At 36.1% G+C, this 17,340-nt stretch overlaps 1 protein-coding gene across 1 annotated transcript; it reads left to right on the top strand.

Annotated features, from left to right (window-relative positions):
• The first annotated feature begins 3,771 nt into the window (after positions 1–3,771).
• LOC116583888 (ras-related protein Rab-9A-like) lies at positions 3,772–4,556 on the top strand. The gene is given in 2 exon segments (XM_032331880.1): positions 3,772–3,959; positions 3,961–4,556. Coding segments are annotated over 2 exon segments (585 nt in total). The 3' UTR covers positions 4,358–4,556.
• Positions 4,557–17,340: the final 12,784 nt, after the last annotated feature.

The following is a 17,340-nucleotide window of genomic DNA, read 5'->3' as shown; positions in this document are numbered from 1 at the left end:
TGTGAATCACCAGGTTTACACACTTCACAGCATTCACCAAAGCACATACCCTCCCCAATGTCCATAATCCCACCCCCTTCTCCCAAACCCCCTCCCCCCAGCAACCCTCAGTTTGTTTTGTGAGATTAAGAGTCACTTATGGTTTGTCTCCCTAGCCTCAGCAATCAGACAACAAAAGGAAATTAAAGGCATCCAAATCGGCAAAGAAGAAGTCAAATTATCACTCTTCGCAGATGATATGATACTATATGTGGAAAACCCAAAAGACTCCACTCCAAAACTGCTAGAACTTTAGGAATTCAGTAAAGTGTCAGGATATAAAATCAATGCACAGAAATCAGTTGCATTTCTCTACACCAACAGCAAGACAGAAGAAAGAGAAATTTTCTCATTAATTTTAATAAATGGATAACACTGATAAAAAAAGTAATAGGGGAACTGTGTGAAAGTCTATCAATATTAAAAAATATTTAAACATATTGGGATAAATACTAGACTTGAGTAATATACATCTTTTGTACTTCCATAACAAAACATTAAGATTTTGTGATTATTTATTTTTATAATGGTGTATAACAACACTGAGGAGTATGGAATGTTGAGGAAGAGGTCTAAGAAGTGATTATAACAATGATGAGTTCCAAAGTAATAACCATTTAATTACGTGAAGTGAGCAAGATGTTACAGACTGGAAGTTTAGCACACATTAAAGCTGAAGACAAGGGAAATAATGGTTAGGTAATAAAACTGAATTCTATTTGAAACTGTTTCAGAATAAATAAAGCAGAGGGAGTATGAGGCAGTTTAAAGGAAGCTGCAAGAATTAAGCTTGTAGTGTCAGTGAGATCCAGATGCCTTCACTGAAAAGAAGGCTTAGTCCTCAATCTATGAAGGAGAGTTTTTAAGGAGGGATAATAATAGTGTATGTTCAAATAGTTTTGTTCTTTTGATTTTGCTTTTCTTTCTTCCAAAACTTAAAGTTGTATAATCAAGAATCAAAAGAATTGAACAAAATAAACAAGTTAGAACATTATTAAAATGTGAGCAAATTAAGGATTTTGAACTTGTTTAGACTTCCTCTGTACCATTTATTTTGCCTTACCATTGAGGGGAACCATATATTTAAAATAGAGAAAGCTTTGTTTTATTTGTATCAGCAGGATTTGGATTTATGGAATGACCAAGTGACATGATAGATGTCATTGTCACTAAAGGAAAACTTTATTGCTATATTTCATGAGAGGAGGATAGCCCATACGGAGCACAGGAGAAAGAACTACTGTAGGCCAGGAGACAAAAAGGAATGAAAGGAGTCCTAAATCAGGGCCTTAATTTGGGTCCCAAAGAGATGCAAAGTACGTCAAAGTAATAATTTTAGCAGGCTTTGAGTTACAGTAGTGGTCTCTAGTTTTATGGTCCCTGAAGTGATTTAGGTAGGGCAGGAGAAACTTCGGCTTAGACTGTGTAAGATAAAGGAAGTACTGAGAATGGGATTTGTTGATTTGGTCACAAAAAGCTTGCTGTTGGTGGAATCCCCTGCTATCTCAAGGAATGAGGGTACTGGAAAGTCTTTAACTGTTCAGAAATATTTTTTAAGGTGCCAAGGCATCATAAAATACAGAGAATGTAAAAAAACATTAATATGACCTTCTAGAGGTATGCACTTTCATTACCTAATACTTCTCTTGCACAACTTTAATTGTATTAATTAGAGAATGAATTACTCTGGCAGTTATTTGAAAGGAGTGATAATGATAGTTAAATTAATTATTTTACATTATAAAAATGCTCAATTACATTACAGGGATTCATGTACAGCATATTGTGGTTCACACATCACATTATAATGTAATCATATGCTTAGGGAATTTGCAAATTCATGCTATTCAGTATAATAATAATTATTAATGTCTTTTTACCTTTTACATTCCAATACTCAACATCTACTTTCATTCATCATTAACTATTTTTATGTTAATCACAAGTTTTCTCCAGGACCACGCTGTTCAGTAAAACTGTTGTCTTTTTGAATGTGGCAAATTAAACTTGTTAAAATTAAGTAAAATTTAAGATTTTTTCCTTCATCCCTGCAGTCATGTGTTAAGTGCTCAATACCTTCATATGGCTACTGCCTAATGAGCTTGTAGGACATTTTCTTCATTAAAGCAAGTTCGAAATCTCTGACAGCTCTTTAGTTTTATAAAATTTTTATAAAATTTAATATACTTAAAAGCTCTTACTGCTGAGATATTTGCAGATTAAATAATATGAGTTCAAAAAAACTGGAGAGAAGGAATAAAGTATTATGGAGGAAATAGAGTTTGTCATAAATTTATAATGTTAATACACCAGGTTTAATTTTCCTCTTCCTCTCATTATTCAAGAACTGCCGGTGTCTTTGAAAGTACCTTAAGAAGAACCATAATAAACATGAAGTAGGAATAAAGTTCTCACCAGCATTTAGAGGTATTTGTATTCATCTGTAGGCAGATGAAATCCCACTCCACATGACCTGGTTCCTGTAGTGTGGGAAGTTTTAATTATGCCTTCAGACTTGCCTGCTGTTGGTGGGTATTAAGGAGGGCACAGATTACACAGAGCAATGGGTGTTACATTGCAAACAATGAATCATGGAACCCTACGTACTGTTCAGTGACTAAAATAACATAATAAAAAAATATGTAAAAAGACTTACCTGCAAGAGTATTGTTGGTCCGCAATAATGGGTCCGTGATTAAAGGAGTAAGACTGATACAAAGCGAAGGTCAAGCATATCTTTATTTCACGCCAAGCATTGAGAATCAAATGGACCAGTTGGGGCTGCTCCTTTCAGAGAGGGAGACCCCTATCTGCCTCACAGACTAACTTTTATAGAGCAAAGGCCATGTGGTTGGGCCCGGCCATGCACAGGTGGCCAATAGGATTGCAACACACAGAGAAAGCTGCTCAGTCATGCTAGGTCACACATGGGTGGCCAGTTGATTACAGTTCTCCCCATAGTAGCTATTTGAACTAGCCTATCACCTTGGTCAGAATTGGCACCCAAAAGGCAGGGCCCACACTCTTTGATAGCTAGGGAGACAGTATGCATGCCTCACTGATTTGGTGTCTCCACCTGACCTGAATCATCCCTGCATTCAGGCTGTTATCTCCGCCTGGCCTGACCCGTCCTAGTATTTGGCCTTTGTTACCTGAGACTGGTACTATGGGGAGAACTGTAATCAACTGGCCACCTGTGTGTGACCTAGCATGACTGTGCAGCTTTCTCTGTGCATTGCAATCTCATTGGCCACCTGTGTGTGGCTGGGTTCAACCACATGGCCTTTGCTCTATAAAAGTTAGTCTGTGAGGCTGGGGGGCTGTCGCCCTCTCTGTAAGAGGCGGCCCCAAAAGGTTGGTTTGATTCTCGATGCTTGGCATGAAATAAAGCTTTGCTTGACTTTTGCTTCATATCAATCTCGTTCCTTTGATTACGGACCTAACAAAAAGCAAAGTGTTTGGGGTTACATTTGAATTTAAAAATTAGCTTCACAGTAAACTGTGACCTAAGGAAGGGAAAAAATAATTCCTTATTAGTTGTTTTAGGGAGTTATGGTAAGATTATAGCAGCTAAGTCAGTGATGAGTAACTGACAGGTTTTATAGGCATTCCTTATTCAGAAATAAATTGGGCTACACATTGATTTACAGTCACAGAATAATGTTTGTAGATGAACATAATGGGTATCTTTTTATTTTGCAGGGTTCTAATGTCAAAACCTTGAGATTAATTATGGCAGGGAGATCTTCGCTTTTTAAAGTAATTCTCCATGGAGATGGTGGAGTCGGGAAGAGCTCTCTAATGAACAGATATGTGACCAGTAAGTTTGATACCCAGCTCTTCCATACAATAGGTGTGGAATTTTTAAATAAAGATTTGGAGGTGGACGGACATTTTGTTACTATGCAGATTTGGGACACAAAGCCTGAGGACACCATTTTACAGAGGTTCTGACTGTTGCCTGCTCACTTTCAGTGTCGATGATTCCCAGAGCTTCCAGAACTTGAGTAACTGGAAGAAAGAGTTCATATATTACGCAGATGTGAAAGAGCCCGAGAGCTTTCCTTTCGTGATTTTAGGCAACAAGATCAACATAAGCGAACGTCAAGTGTCTACAGAAGAAGCCCAGGCCTGGTGCAGGGACAACGGCGACTATCCTTACTTTGAAACAAGCGCAAAAGATGCCACAAATGTTGCAGCGGCGTTTGAGGAAGCGGTTCGAAGAGTGCTTGCTACTGAGGATAGGTCAGACCACCTGATCCAGACAGACACGGTCAGTCTGCACCGAAAGCCCAAGCCTAGCTCGTCTTGCTGTTGACCGTTTAGAGAGGTTGCCTGTGTGATCTAACCAACTCACACACATACACAGAAAAACGCAGGGTGGAGAAGAGAATTAGCATTTGCAGCAATGGATCATCTACTCATAAAATTAAACTAACCATATTGCTGTTTGTTAGTGGGTGGGAGAAGGGACACATCCACTCGTGGAAGAATCAATTTACTTAGTAATGGCACCGTACATTTATAAATTGTAATGGTGGTCTGTTAATGTTTAATTTAAATATGTACATTTACAGAACTAATAATGAGATGGACAATACTTTAATTATAATTAAAATAAAACTCCACATTATTCTTGAAATTATAGGTGCACTACTTTTCTCTTTATAAATTGGAAAATTATATATTTTGGTTTCCCCCACTATCCAAAAGTAGAGTGTTCCTCTAAAATCTTTCATAAGCCAAAATGGTATAGTGCAAAGAAGCAATTATCAATTTATCTGGAAAACATTTTTTTAAAAGATTTATTTATTTATTTTACAGACAGAGATCACAAGTAGGCAGAGAGGCACGCAGAGAGAGAGGAAGTGAAGCAGCTCCCTGCCAAGCAGAGAGCCCAGTGGGGGACTTTATCCCAAGACCCTGACCAGGACCTAAGCCAAAGGCAGAGGCTTAACCCACTGAGCCACTGAGGTGCCCCAAACTTTTTTTTTTTTTTTAAGGATTTTATGTGTTTATTTGTCAGAGAGAGAGAGAGAGAGAGAGAGAGAGACTGAACAAGTAGGAAGTGAGGCAGACAGAATAGCAGGCTCCCCGCAGAGCAAGGAGTCAGATGCAGTACTTGATCACAGAATTCTGGGATCATGACCTGAGTTGAAGGCAGACACTCAACTGACAGCCACCCAGGTGCCCCTATATGGAAAACTTTTTGAGTATACTCAGACCAAAACAAATAACCTCTGTTAGGCTTTTCTGTCACTTTGGATATGTTTTGCTAACAATTGTCCAAAATACATCAAGCTGAAGCACAGATGCTGACAGACGCAGTTCAGAACTCACCTGGAGGCTGAGATGCTAAGTATAGCTTTTGGAAATGATCTTGACAGTTTCACCCTCACTGCTTGAAATGTGTGTTTTCTTCTATAACGGCTCACCACAAAATGTCCTGAGTGCTATTTTTGCTTTTTACCTGTTTTTTTAAAAACAAAAATCTGCTTCGATTTGTTTTAGTTAGTAAACAAATATTAATGTAAGTCTTTTGTTAAAGCAAAATGGCAAAATGAAAACATTTGACAAGTGGGGATACTTGTATTTATGTATTTATGCAGCTCATTCTTGTTTCAGGAAAAACACTTGATAGAGCAATGTTAAATACAGTTGACCCTTGAACAACATAGGCTAGTGGACCCCTGACCCACCACAGAGTAAAAAAATGGACATAACTTTCAACTTCCTTCATATTTCACTATTAATTCTCTGTTGACCAAAAAACTGACAAATAACAGTTAATATATTTTGTATGTTATATGTATTATATACTATATTTTTATAATAAAATAAGCTAGACAAAAATGTGATTTAAAAAGTCATAAAGAAGAGAAAATATGGTACTATATTGTATTGATAAAAAGAAAAATCTCTTTATAAGTGGACCCACACAGTTCAACCCCTGTTGTTCAAGGATCACTGCAATATAAGTTAAAATCAAATGAAATGTAGTTCACTGTTTTTTGATTGAATTACTACTTCTATTTAAAATGATTGAATGACTCATATTTCAGTATTAAATATTAATAGAGTTAGTTTCATTGGTAATTGTTGTTTGTGTCCAGCATGGCCACCCCCATTTGCTAACTTCACTGCTCTTAAGAGGAAGTATAAAGAAGAATCATTCTTTGAGGTAAAATAAAGGCTTCCTTATTTAGTTAGGTGTTTAATAATGTATATTCAAAAGAATCTGTCATTTTTTAGAGAACTTGCTGCAAAGATCAAATGACACAAATTTTTTGCATGCAAAGTTTGTATAATGTATCTGTGATGATGTACGTACAGAGACAAGGGATGTATTAGTATAGACACGGATTTTAACTGTGGACTATTATCATTATCAAAGGACATTGTACAGATAGGAGAGCCTGGTTTGTCATGAAAGAATGGTTGATTTTGACAAACTAGATTCATATATTTGTCTACCTGATTTAATCATTTGGAACCTCTGGAAGATTACCATTAGAGTAACCTAAGCATTTGAAAATCCAATTTCCTAATTATATTGAACAAATTTGCCATAAGAAAATACCATAAATCTGTGAAAATTAAATTTCCTCATATTCTTACATTATAACAGCTTTAGTTTTTACTGTTTTTGACATCATAATTTGCCCTCCAAAACTGTAATCTTCGTCCCAAAACAAAATAAATAGGAACCTATTATTAAGAGATAAGTACATTCTATATCCCTCCTTTTTTTTTAATTGGAGGACTATCTTTAAGCCCTTTTTAAAATTTATCTTGAGTGTACTCATTGTTTGGTGACTTGCCCTTTTCTCAGTACTTGTGTATTTTGTTTTCTTTTTTTTTTTTTAAAGATTTTATTTATTTATTTGACAGAGAGAGATCACAAGTAGGCAGAGAGGCAGGCAGAGAGAGAGGAAGGGAAGCAGGCTCCCCGCTGAGCAGAGAGCCCGATGTGGGACTCGATCCCAGGACCCTGAGATCATGACCTGAGCCGAAGGCAGAGGCTTAACCCACTGAGCCACCCAGGCGTCCCAGTACTTGTGTATTTTCAATATAAAAGACAAACTTCATCTTATTAGCTGTGTGATGTCAAACAATTTATTTAAACTATTCTTTATCATAGACATTCGGATTTAAAATATTAATTGATCTTACAAAATTTCAAAAGATAAATATTAGGTGACATTTCTACACTGCCACTTTCCACTACTTGGTGAACAATAGATATTGTAAGTATTTTTTTAAAAAATTTGTTACTAGATAATATATTGTTAATATAAAAAGTTCACGGAATTATACCTGTACTACACTACCTTGTTCTTGTTCCTGGAGGCAACCGTGTATTAGATTTTTGGAATCACTTAACACTTAATACATTCTTTACTACATAAGAGAAATATTTGTGCATGGATGTTATGTATAGTTTTGGTGCCTGGGTAAATTTAATGTAACTGATTATTACTTTCTAAAACCTTTCTAAAAATGTGTTTAGCATTTAAAGATTGAGGAATCATTATTTGGGTTTTAAAAGGCTTAGAGCTGAGCAACAAAAATTGATCAAGGAAACAAATCTTTATGTTATATTATGAATGGCTCAACAAAGGGAAAGTAATGTAGTTTTATGGCAAATCATAAATGCATGTGGTGACCGTTGGCAAATTACCAAACATTGTGTGCATTATAAGAACAAGAGAAGAGGAACAAAACATTATTGAGTGGCATCAGCCTTCAAAGAAATAACAAGTAGCTTGGTAAAGCTCTTCAGCAACAAAAGATAATTGAAAAATAATCAATTCTTTTGTTGGACAAAACAACAATAAAGGTGCTTTGATCAGTGGGTGTTATGTAGACAAAGATGAGAAATATTTAAAAAGCAGGAGTTGGGGAACAAAGCAGTTGGTGCCAGAGCTAGCCAGGGTAGCTGCAGAGATCCCAGGAAGGAGACTACTGCAGGTCTTGATCCCAGGACTCTGAGATAGGACCTGAATCAAGAGTCAGATTCTTAACCAACTGAACCACCCAGGTGCCTCTACTAATGCCTCCTTAAAGAAATTTTTATCTTACTGTTTTAGTTTGAGAAGTATGTGCTAAAAAAAACAATGGTAGCATATAATTGTTGTCTGTGTAAATTAAATATCAGGATTCACTGTGTGTGAGTCCACATAGTATTTACTCTAAATGTATAATTAATCTGTAAAGCCATATAGGTACATTAAAAAAGAGAAAAAAAATCTATCATAATTTAGAACAAAGATAAAATTATACCATACTATTAAAAATTACATAGGTTCTGTAGTTGTTTTAAAAATTTCTTTGAAGATATTTAAAATTAATATTTTTAACATTCCCCTTTAACCCACGCCTAAGTAAATGGCCAATTTCTCCGCTAAAGTTTTAAGTGTGTAATATGGGGGAGAATATTCCTAATAATATATGAAGTTACAAATGAAAAGAATTTTAGTTATTTTAATACCTTAATTATTTGGTATTTTTAATCTTTGAAAAAGCAGGATATTCATATATGATACTTCCAAAAATATTGTTTAATATTAAATTTCACTATAATGCTAAGTAGAAAGTAGATATTCTGTCCAAGTAGAAAACATTTAAATTATTAAGAACATACCACTGTCATTCTGTAATGTTTTCCCAGTTAATACAGAATTGCAAATGGAATAATAATCCTTGAGTGACTACTTGACAACATAATAATGCATTTTTCCTAGCTTTATTGAAGTATGTATTTGTATAATGAAGTGCATAATTACTCAACATGCATATACTTTATGAAATGATCACGATGAAGTTAATTAATGTTCATCACTTTATATAGTTCCCTTCACTTTGAACCTATGTATAGCCTTAAAGCTGAAGTGAATTTCTTATATGTAGCACATAGTTGGGTCTTGTGTGTGGGTATATGTGTTTACTTCATACAGACTCTGCCTTTTGATTGTAGAATTTAGTCTATTTAATTTAAAGTTGTTACTGATAGGTAAGGATTTATCATCCTTTGTTTACTTGTTTTCTGAATATTTTATAGTTCCTCTCTTTATTCCATCATTTCTTACTTGAGGTGTTCCTTTGTGAATTGGGGATTTTCTGGCATGGTAAGCTTTGAATCTCCCCCCCTTTTTTTAATCTTTTGTGTATCTGTTGTACATTTTTGCTTTGTGGCCACCATGAGGTTTACATAAAGTATTTGTTATAATTGTATATTTTGAACTGACAACTTACTTTAATCATCCACAAACCCTCTACATACAGTTTGCTCGCCTTGCTACATTTTTTTCATTTAAATTAAATTTGCCAATATATAATGCATCATTAGTTTCAGATGTAGTCTTCAATAATTCATCAGTTGCATATTACATCTAGTGATATTACATCATGTGCCCTTAATGCCCATCACCTAATTACCACCTCACCTTCCTCAACCCTCAGTTTGTTTCCCAGAGTCCAGATTCTCTCATGTTTTGTTTCTTTCTTTGATGACTTCCCATTCACATTTCCCTCCTTTACCCTATGATCCTCTGTGCTGTTTCTTATAGTTCACATATGAATGAAACCACATGATAATTATTTTTCTCTGATTGACTTATTTCCCTCAGCATAATACCCTCCAGTTCCATCCATGTGGATTTAAAAGGTAAGATTTCATCCTTTCTGAAGGCTGAGCAATATTTCATTATATATACGAACCACATCTTATCCATTCATCTGTTGAAGGATGTCTTGATTCCTTTCACAGTTTGGCTATTGTGCACATTGCTGCTGTGAACATTGGGATGCTTCTGTCCTTTGTTTTCCCTACATCTGTATTTTTGGGGGTAAATACCTAGTAGTGCCATTGCTGGGTCATATGGTAGCTCTATTTTTAACTTTTTGTGGGACCTCCATACTCTTTTATAGATTTGTACCAACTTTCATTCCCACCAACATTGTAAGAGAGTTCTCCTTTCCCCCGTCCTTGCCAACATCCGTCATTTCCTGACTAGTTAATTTTAGCCATTCTGACTGGTGTAAGGTGGTATCTCATTGTGGTTTTGATTTGTATTTCCCTGATGCCGATTGATGTGGATCATCTTTTCATGTGTCTATTGGCCATCTGTATGTCATCTTTGCAGAAATGTCTGTTTATGTCTTTTGCCATTTGTTGCTTGGATTGTTTTTTGGGTGTTGAATTTGATAAGATCTTGATATATATTGGATACTAGCCCTTTATCTGATATGCCATTTGCAAATATCTTCTCCCATTCTGTAGGTTGCCTTTTACTTTTGTTAATGGTTTCCTTTCCTCTGTGGAAGCTTTTTTTTTTGGCAGAAACTTTTTATGCTTTGCTTTTTTTCTGCAGTGCAGAAGTCCCAGAAGTTCATTTTTCTTTTTGTTTCCTTTGTTTTTTGCCATGTGCTAGCAAGAAGTTACTGCAGCTGAGATTGAAGAAGTTGCTGTCTGTGTTATCTTCTAGGATTTTGATTTATATATTTTTGACATAAAAAAACTTCACATTTAGGTTATTCATCCATTTTGAGTTTATCTTTGTGTATGATGTAAGAAAATAGTACTGGTTCATTCTTCTGCTTGTGGCTGCCCAATTTACCAACACCATTTACTGAAAAGCCTTTTTTTCCACTGGAGATTCATCTTTGCTTTGTTGAAGATTAATTGACCATAAAGTTGTGGATCCCTTTCTGGCTTCTCTATTCCTTTAGGTATCTGTTTTTGTGTCAGTACAACACTATCTTGATGATTACAGTTTTGTAATATAACTTCAAGTCCAGCATTTGATGCCACCATCTTTGGTTTTCTTTTTCAAAATTCCTCTGGCCCTTTCTGGTTCCATACAAATTTTAGGATTATTTTTTTCTAGCTCTGTGAAAAATGCTGTTGGTATTTTGATAGAAATTAGAATCTGTATTTTCTTGTTCTCTGTAACATAAATACTTTGCTCGTTCTATGTAGCATAAATATTTTAATAATAATTATTCTTTCAATCCATGACATGGAATGTTTTTCCATTTCTTTGTGTCTTCCTCAATTTCTTTCAGTGTTCTGTAGTTTTTAAGAGTACGAATCTTTTACCTCTTTGGATAGGTTTATTCTTAGGTATCTTATGATTGTTGGTACTATTCTAAATGGGATTGATTCCTTAATTTCTTTTCAGCTCATTTCTTCTGTCTCTTTTTAATATAGAAATGCAACTGATTTCTGTGCATTGATATTTTATCCTGACACTTTACTGAATTCCTTTATGAGTTCTAGCAATTTTGGGGTGGAGTCTTTTCGGTTTTCCACATGTCATCTGGAAAGAGTGAGAGTTTGACTACTTCTTTGCCAATTCAAATGCCTTTAATTTCTTTTTGTTGTCTGATTGCTGAAGCTAGGACTTCTAGTACTGTGTTGAACATCAGTAGTGATAATGGATATCCCTGCCATGTTCCTGACCTTAGGGGAAAAGTGCTCATTCCCCCCCCCCCCCCCATTGAGAATGATATTTGCTGTGGGTTTTTCACAGATGGCTTTAATGATATTGAGGTATGTACCCTCCATCCCTACACTGTGGCGAGTTTTAATCAAGGAAGGATGCTGTATTTTGTCAAATGCATTTCCCGCATACACTAGAAGATCATATGGTTCTTGTTCTTTATTTTATTAATGTATTGTATCACATTGATTGATTTGCAAATGTTGAACCTCCCTTGCAGCCCAGGAATAAATTCCACTTGGTTACAGTGAATAATCCTTTTAATGTACTGTTGGATCCTATTGGCTAGTATCTTGGTGAGAATATCTGCATCCATGTTCATAAGGGATTTTGGTCTGTAATTCTCCTTTTTGATGGGATCCTTGTCTGGTTTGGGGATCAAGGTAATGCTGGCCTCATAGAAAGAGTTCAGAAGTTTTCCTTCCATTTTTATTTTTTGAAAAAGCTTCAGGAGAATAGGTATTAGTTCTTCTTTAAAAGTTTGGTAGAATCCCCCTGGGAGGCCATCTGGTCCTGGACTCTTGTTTTTTAGGAGGTCTTTGATGACTGCTTCAATTTCCTTACTGGTTGTGGAACTGTTCAGGTTTTCTGTTTCTTCCTGGTTCAGTTGTGGTAGTTTATGTGTCTCTAGGAATGCATCCATTTCTTCCAGATTGTCAAATTTGCTGGTTTATAGTTGCTCATAATATGTTCTTATACTTGTTTATATTTCCTCGGTTTTGGTTGTGATCTCTCCTCTTTCATTCATGATTTATTAATTTGAATCCTTTGTCTTTTCTTCTTGATAAGTCTGGCTAAGGGTTTACTGATCCTATTAATTCTTTCAAAGAACCAGCTCCTAGTTTTGCTCATCTGTTCTACTATTCTTCTGGTTTCTATTTCATTGAATTCTGCTCTAATCTTTATTAAGATTATTTCTTTTTCCTGCTTGGTTTAGGCATCCTTTTAATTTTTTAAAAAAATTTTTATTTATTTGTCAGAGAGAAATAGAACAAGCAGGGGACGAGCTAGCAGAGGGAGAAGCAGACTCCCCACTGAGCACAGAGCCTGATATGGGGCTTTATCCCAAGGCTCTGTAATCATAACCTAAGCTGAACTCAGATGCCTACCCAACTGAGCCACCCAGGCATCCCTGGTTTAGGCTTCCTTTGCTGTTCTTTCCCCACCTCCTTTAAATGTAAGGTTAGCTTTTGTAGTTGAGACCTTTCTAATTTTTTGAGAAAGGCTTTGTACTGCTAGTACTAACCCCCTTAGACTGCCTTTGATTTATCCCAAAGGTTTTGAATAGTCGTGTTTTCATTTTCATTTGTTTCCATGAATTTTAAGATACTTCTTTAATTTCATGGTAGACCCATTAATTCTTCAGAAGGATATTCTTTAACCTCCAAGTGTTTGAGTTTCTTCCAAATTTTGTCCTGTGGGATCGAGTTCCAGTTTCATAGCATTGTGGTCTAAAAATCCCAATCTTTTGATACTGGTTGAGATCTGATTTTTGATGCAGTATGTAATCTATTCCGGGGAATGTTCCATGTGCACTTGAGAAGAATGAATATTCTGTTGCTTTAGGATGGAATGCTCTGTATGTATCTATGAAGTACATCTTGTCCAGTGTGTCATTTAATGCTCTTGTTTATTTGCTGATCATCTGCTTAGATGATCTGTCTATTGCTGAGAGTGGGGTGTTGAAGTACCTGCTATTATTGTATTATTATCAATGTGTTTCTTTAATTTGGTTGTTATTTGGTTTATATAATTGGCTTCTCCCAGGTTAGGAGCATAAATACTTATAATTGATTAATCTTTTTTAATAAACAGTTTAAGTATGATGTAATATCCCTCTTCCTTTATATAGAACTATACCTTTATATATTTTGTGTATGTATTAACACACACATATATATCCTATATATAGAAATATTCCTTTCTATAGACTTTGATATGAGGACAGCTAGTCCAGCTTTCTTCTTATGTCCATTATTACCATGATAAATAGTTCTCCACCTCCTCACTTTCTATCTGGAGGGGTCTTCAGGTCTAAATGAGTCTCTTTAGACAGCATACAGGTGGATCTTGCTTTTTATCCAGTCTGATACCTTTTTTCTTTTGTTCAGAGCATTTACCCTATTTACATTCAGAGTAATTATGAAATATATGAACTCAGTGCCTTTTTATTAACTGTAAAGTCCCTATTTCTGTAGATTGTCTCTGTTTCTGGTCTGTGTTACTTTTGGACTTTTAATATTTCTTGTAAGACTGGTTTGGTGATCACAAATTCTTTTAGTTTCTGTTTGTCCTGGAAGCTCTTTATCTCTCCTTCCATTCTGAATGACAGCATTGCTGGATAAACTGTTTTTGGCTGCATGTTTTCCTCATTTAGCACCTTGAATATATCATGCGAGTCCTTTCTGACCTGCCAGGTCTCTGTGAATATGTCTGCTGAAACTCTAATGTTCCGACCCCTGTAGGTTAAGATCCTCTTGTCGCTAGCTGCTTTTACGATTTTCTCTTTATCTCTGAAATTTGCGAGCTTCACTCTTACATGTCAGGATGTTGATCTATTTTTATTGGTTTTGGGGAGGGTTCTCTCTACTTCTTGGACTTGAATGCCTGTTTCCTTCCTCAGATTAGGGAAGTTCTCAGCTATGATTTGCTCGAATATACCTTCTGTTCCTCTCTTCATATTTCCCTCTTGGACGAATTCTACTATTGTTTCACTTAATGGTATCACTGATTTCTCAAGGCCTTCCCTCTTGATCCATTGTTATTTTTCTCTCTTTTCCTCATCTTCTTCCCTTCCATCAACTTGTCTTCTATGTCACTGACTCTCTCTTCTGCCTTGTTTACCCTAGCTGTTAGAGCTTTCATTTTGGACTGCATCTCAGTTCAAGTATTTGAATTTCAGCCAGATTAGATTTTATTTCTGCATGGAGAGATTCTTTAATGTTTTTTAGGCTTTTTTCAATCTGAACTATTATCTTTATAATCGTTATCCTGAATTCCAGCTCTGACATTTTACTTATGCCCATATTGATTAGATCTGTAGCAGAGACTATTACTTCTGGTTCTTTTGTTTGTTGTCAATTTCTTCCTCCTAGTCATTTTGCCCAGAGAAAAATGGATGAATGAGAGAACAAAATTAAAAAAAATAAATCACAACCCAAGCAAAATACACATGAGAGATATCTCCCTAGGTCAGAAACCAAAAATGAAAAGGGAGGGAAAAAAAAAAAGAAACAGAAGATAATCTTCCTGGTGCACAAAACAGGTGATCCTCTTGGTCCTGGGTATATTTTGGTCTATTTGTTAGAAGACTCTATATCAAAATTGTAAAGAAAACATAGATGTGTGTGTGTGTGTGTGTTTATGGAGCAAAAAATGAAGAATATGTCTATAAAATGTAAATGTAAAAAGAAAAGTTTAAAAAAAAAACACCTTAAAAATGAGGGTTGCTAAATAAGAAATTAGTTGAAAGGAAAGGAAAAATTTAAACTGAAAGGTAAAAAAGAATCATGAGAAAAAAACCTCAAATGCTATATACTATTTTCCACTAGAACTGGCATTTTGCAGTTCTGTGTACTTGGTAAGCTTGATATTCATCTGGTAGTCTGTCTTCTGGGGGATGGGTCTTTTGCACTGATTTTCAAGTGTCTTTGTCTAGGTGGAGTTGCATTCCTCCTTTTCAGGGGGCTGGGCTGAGTGTTGAGTGTAAGCTGCTTTCGGTTGTTCTATGTGGCTTTTGTTCACTGAATGTTTCACTGAAGCTTTAGAGATGAAAATAAAAATTGCCTGGCCTGGGGTCTGCAGCGCTGGAGGTGAACGATGTGACCCCCCTCTCTTCAGCAAACACCAAAGGAAAAGCAGCCTTCACTTTTGTGTGTGCCAAACTCTGCAGACTCCTGTGGTGCCCAACCCTGCTGATCCTCCTGGGGAAGGGAGAAAGGTGTTTCTGCCCTTTGCAGGGCCCCCAAACAGAAAGGGGCCTGATCCTGCAGCGGTTTGTGGTTTGTGACAAATGTTGCTGAGAACCGAGTCCTGGGCCTGTTGACTGCAGTCAATTTCCCCAATCCAATGCTGGGGATCTCTGCTGGCTCAGGTACTCCCATTCTTTTTGTGACCCTGGGGATTCTGAGACCACACTGATTAAGCTGGGATTCTGCCCTGAGCTCTTTTCACCCAGAGACATGTCTCACTGGAATAGATTTCTAAAAGTTCTGATTTTGTGGTCTGGGGCTATATTACTTTCAGTAGCTGGCTGAAGGAGTCTCCCTCCCCTTGCCATTTATCTTCTGATATCTCTCCCCAGATTCTCTTCTCTACACCTTCTACCTTGAAAAAGTGTTCCTATTTCTAGAATTCCAGGAATTCTTTTCTTACATCACAAGATGAATTCATATGTGTTCGTGTTCAAATGACTTGATAGTTATCTATCTAAACTCAAAGGACAAGATGAAATGAAGTCCCCTGCTCTTCTTCCATACTGTCTCCCTCACCCTACATTTTTTTGTTGTTGTTATTTTGATCTCATATTTACATCTTGCTATTTTGTGTATCCATCAACAAATTATAGGTATAGTTTTTTATTTTTTTTGGTCACTTAAACTTTATACTAAAGGTAAGTGATTAGCATACTGCCATGTTACAGTATTGGAGTGTTCTGAATTTGACAATATATTTCACCAGTGTGAATTTTATTTTCATTTTGCTACTTAGCATCCTTTTATTTTGGCATGAAGAAATTTTCTCAGCATTTCTTATGATGCAGTGTAGTAGTTTTGATCTCCCCTTTTCTTTTCTCTGGGAAAATCTGCATCTCTCTTTCATTGCAGAAACACCTTTCTACTGTAAAGTATTCTTATTTGGCAAAGTTTCTCTTTTAGTGCTTTACATGCACTATGCAGCCCTGAGCTTTATGATTTCTGCTGAGAAATCTACTTAGTCTTAGGAGGATTCCTTTGTATGTGATTTTTTTTTCCTCATTGCTTTTGATATCCTTTTATTGTCTGTGATTTTAGACAGTTTTATACTGTGTCTTGAAGCAGATCCTTTTGGATTGAATCTTTTTAAGAATCTGAAGTGGTGAATGAAAAGATTACTCCAGACACTTAAATAGGAGAAAGGAGAAGGCATGAGGAGCAGATGCTCTAGTGGCAGAAGTCCCAAGCCAAACTCTGCCTCCAGTTTTATTGTGAATGTCATCAATATATCAAGGGAATAAGAAACACAAAAAAGAGTGAGAAGCCTTAATACTCGGAGTAATGACATAGGGAGTATCGTGTGATTAGAGCAAACTCTGCTTGGATGCAAGGAGTACATGGAGTACCAGACTATGAAAGATAAATGGTTCTTCTAAGCATTTACTCCTCAGATGAATGCATTGAGTTGCATCAATGGTCCAGGTGTTTTCAGTCCAGGAACTGCAAAGGAGGCCCAGTTTTCTGGACACTGCTTCTTTGCTTTTCAATTAGTCTCACTCAGGAAGGCATGTGTTTATTAAATCTTATCTAGCTAGGCATTATGAATTCCCACATTTGTCCCTTTTTCATTCTTTATAGACAGGAGGTCTCATCGTGCTCATACCAGTTATAGGTTCTAGGATTCTCCTGCTTGGCAAGGTGCTGTAACTCTGATTTTGCAGACTATAAAGAGAAGTGACAAATAAATAAGTAAAACAATAGACAGTCCAGTGAGTTTCCATTTGGTAAAGGAAAACCAATTTTTTGATTAAACAATTGTAGATTGTCAGAGACAATACCCCCCCCCCCTTTTTTTATTGTACTCATTTCATTAATGGTGGTGA

Source organism: Mustela erminea, chromosome Y (genome assembly GCF_009829155.1).
Source record: "Mustela erminea isolate mMusErm1 chromosome Y, mMusErm1.Pri, whole genome shotgun sequence".
Taxonomy (NCBI): domain Eukaryota; kingdom Metazoa; phylum Chordata; class Mammalia; order Carnivora; family Mustelidae; genus Mustela; species Mustela erminea.
The sequence above is the reverse complement of the archived record's forward strand: the minus strand, read 5'-3'. Positions and strand labels throughout refer to the sequence as shown.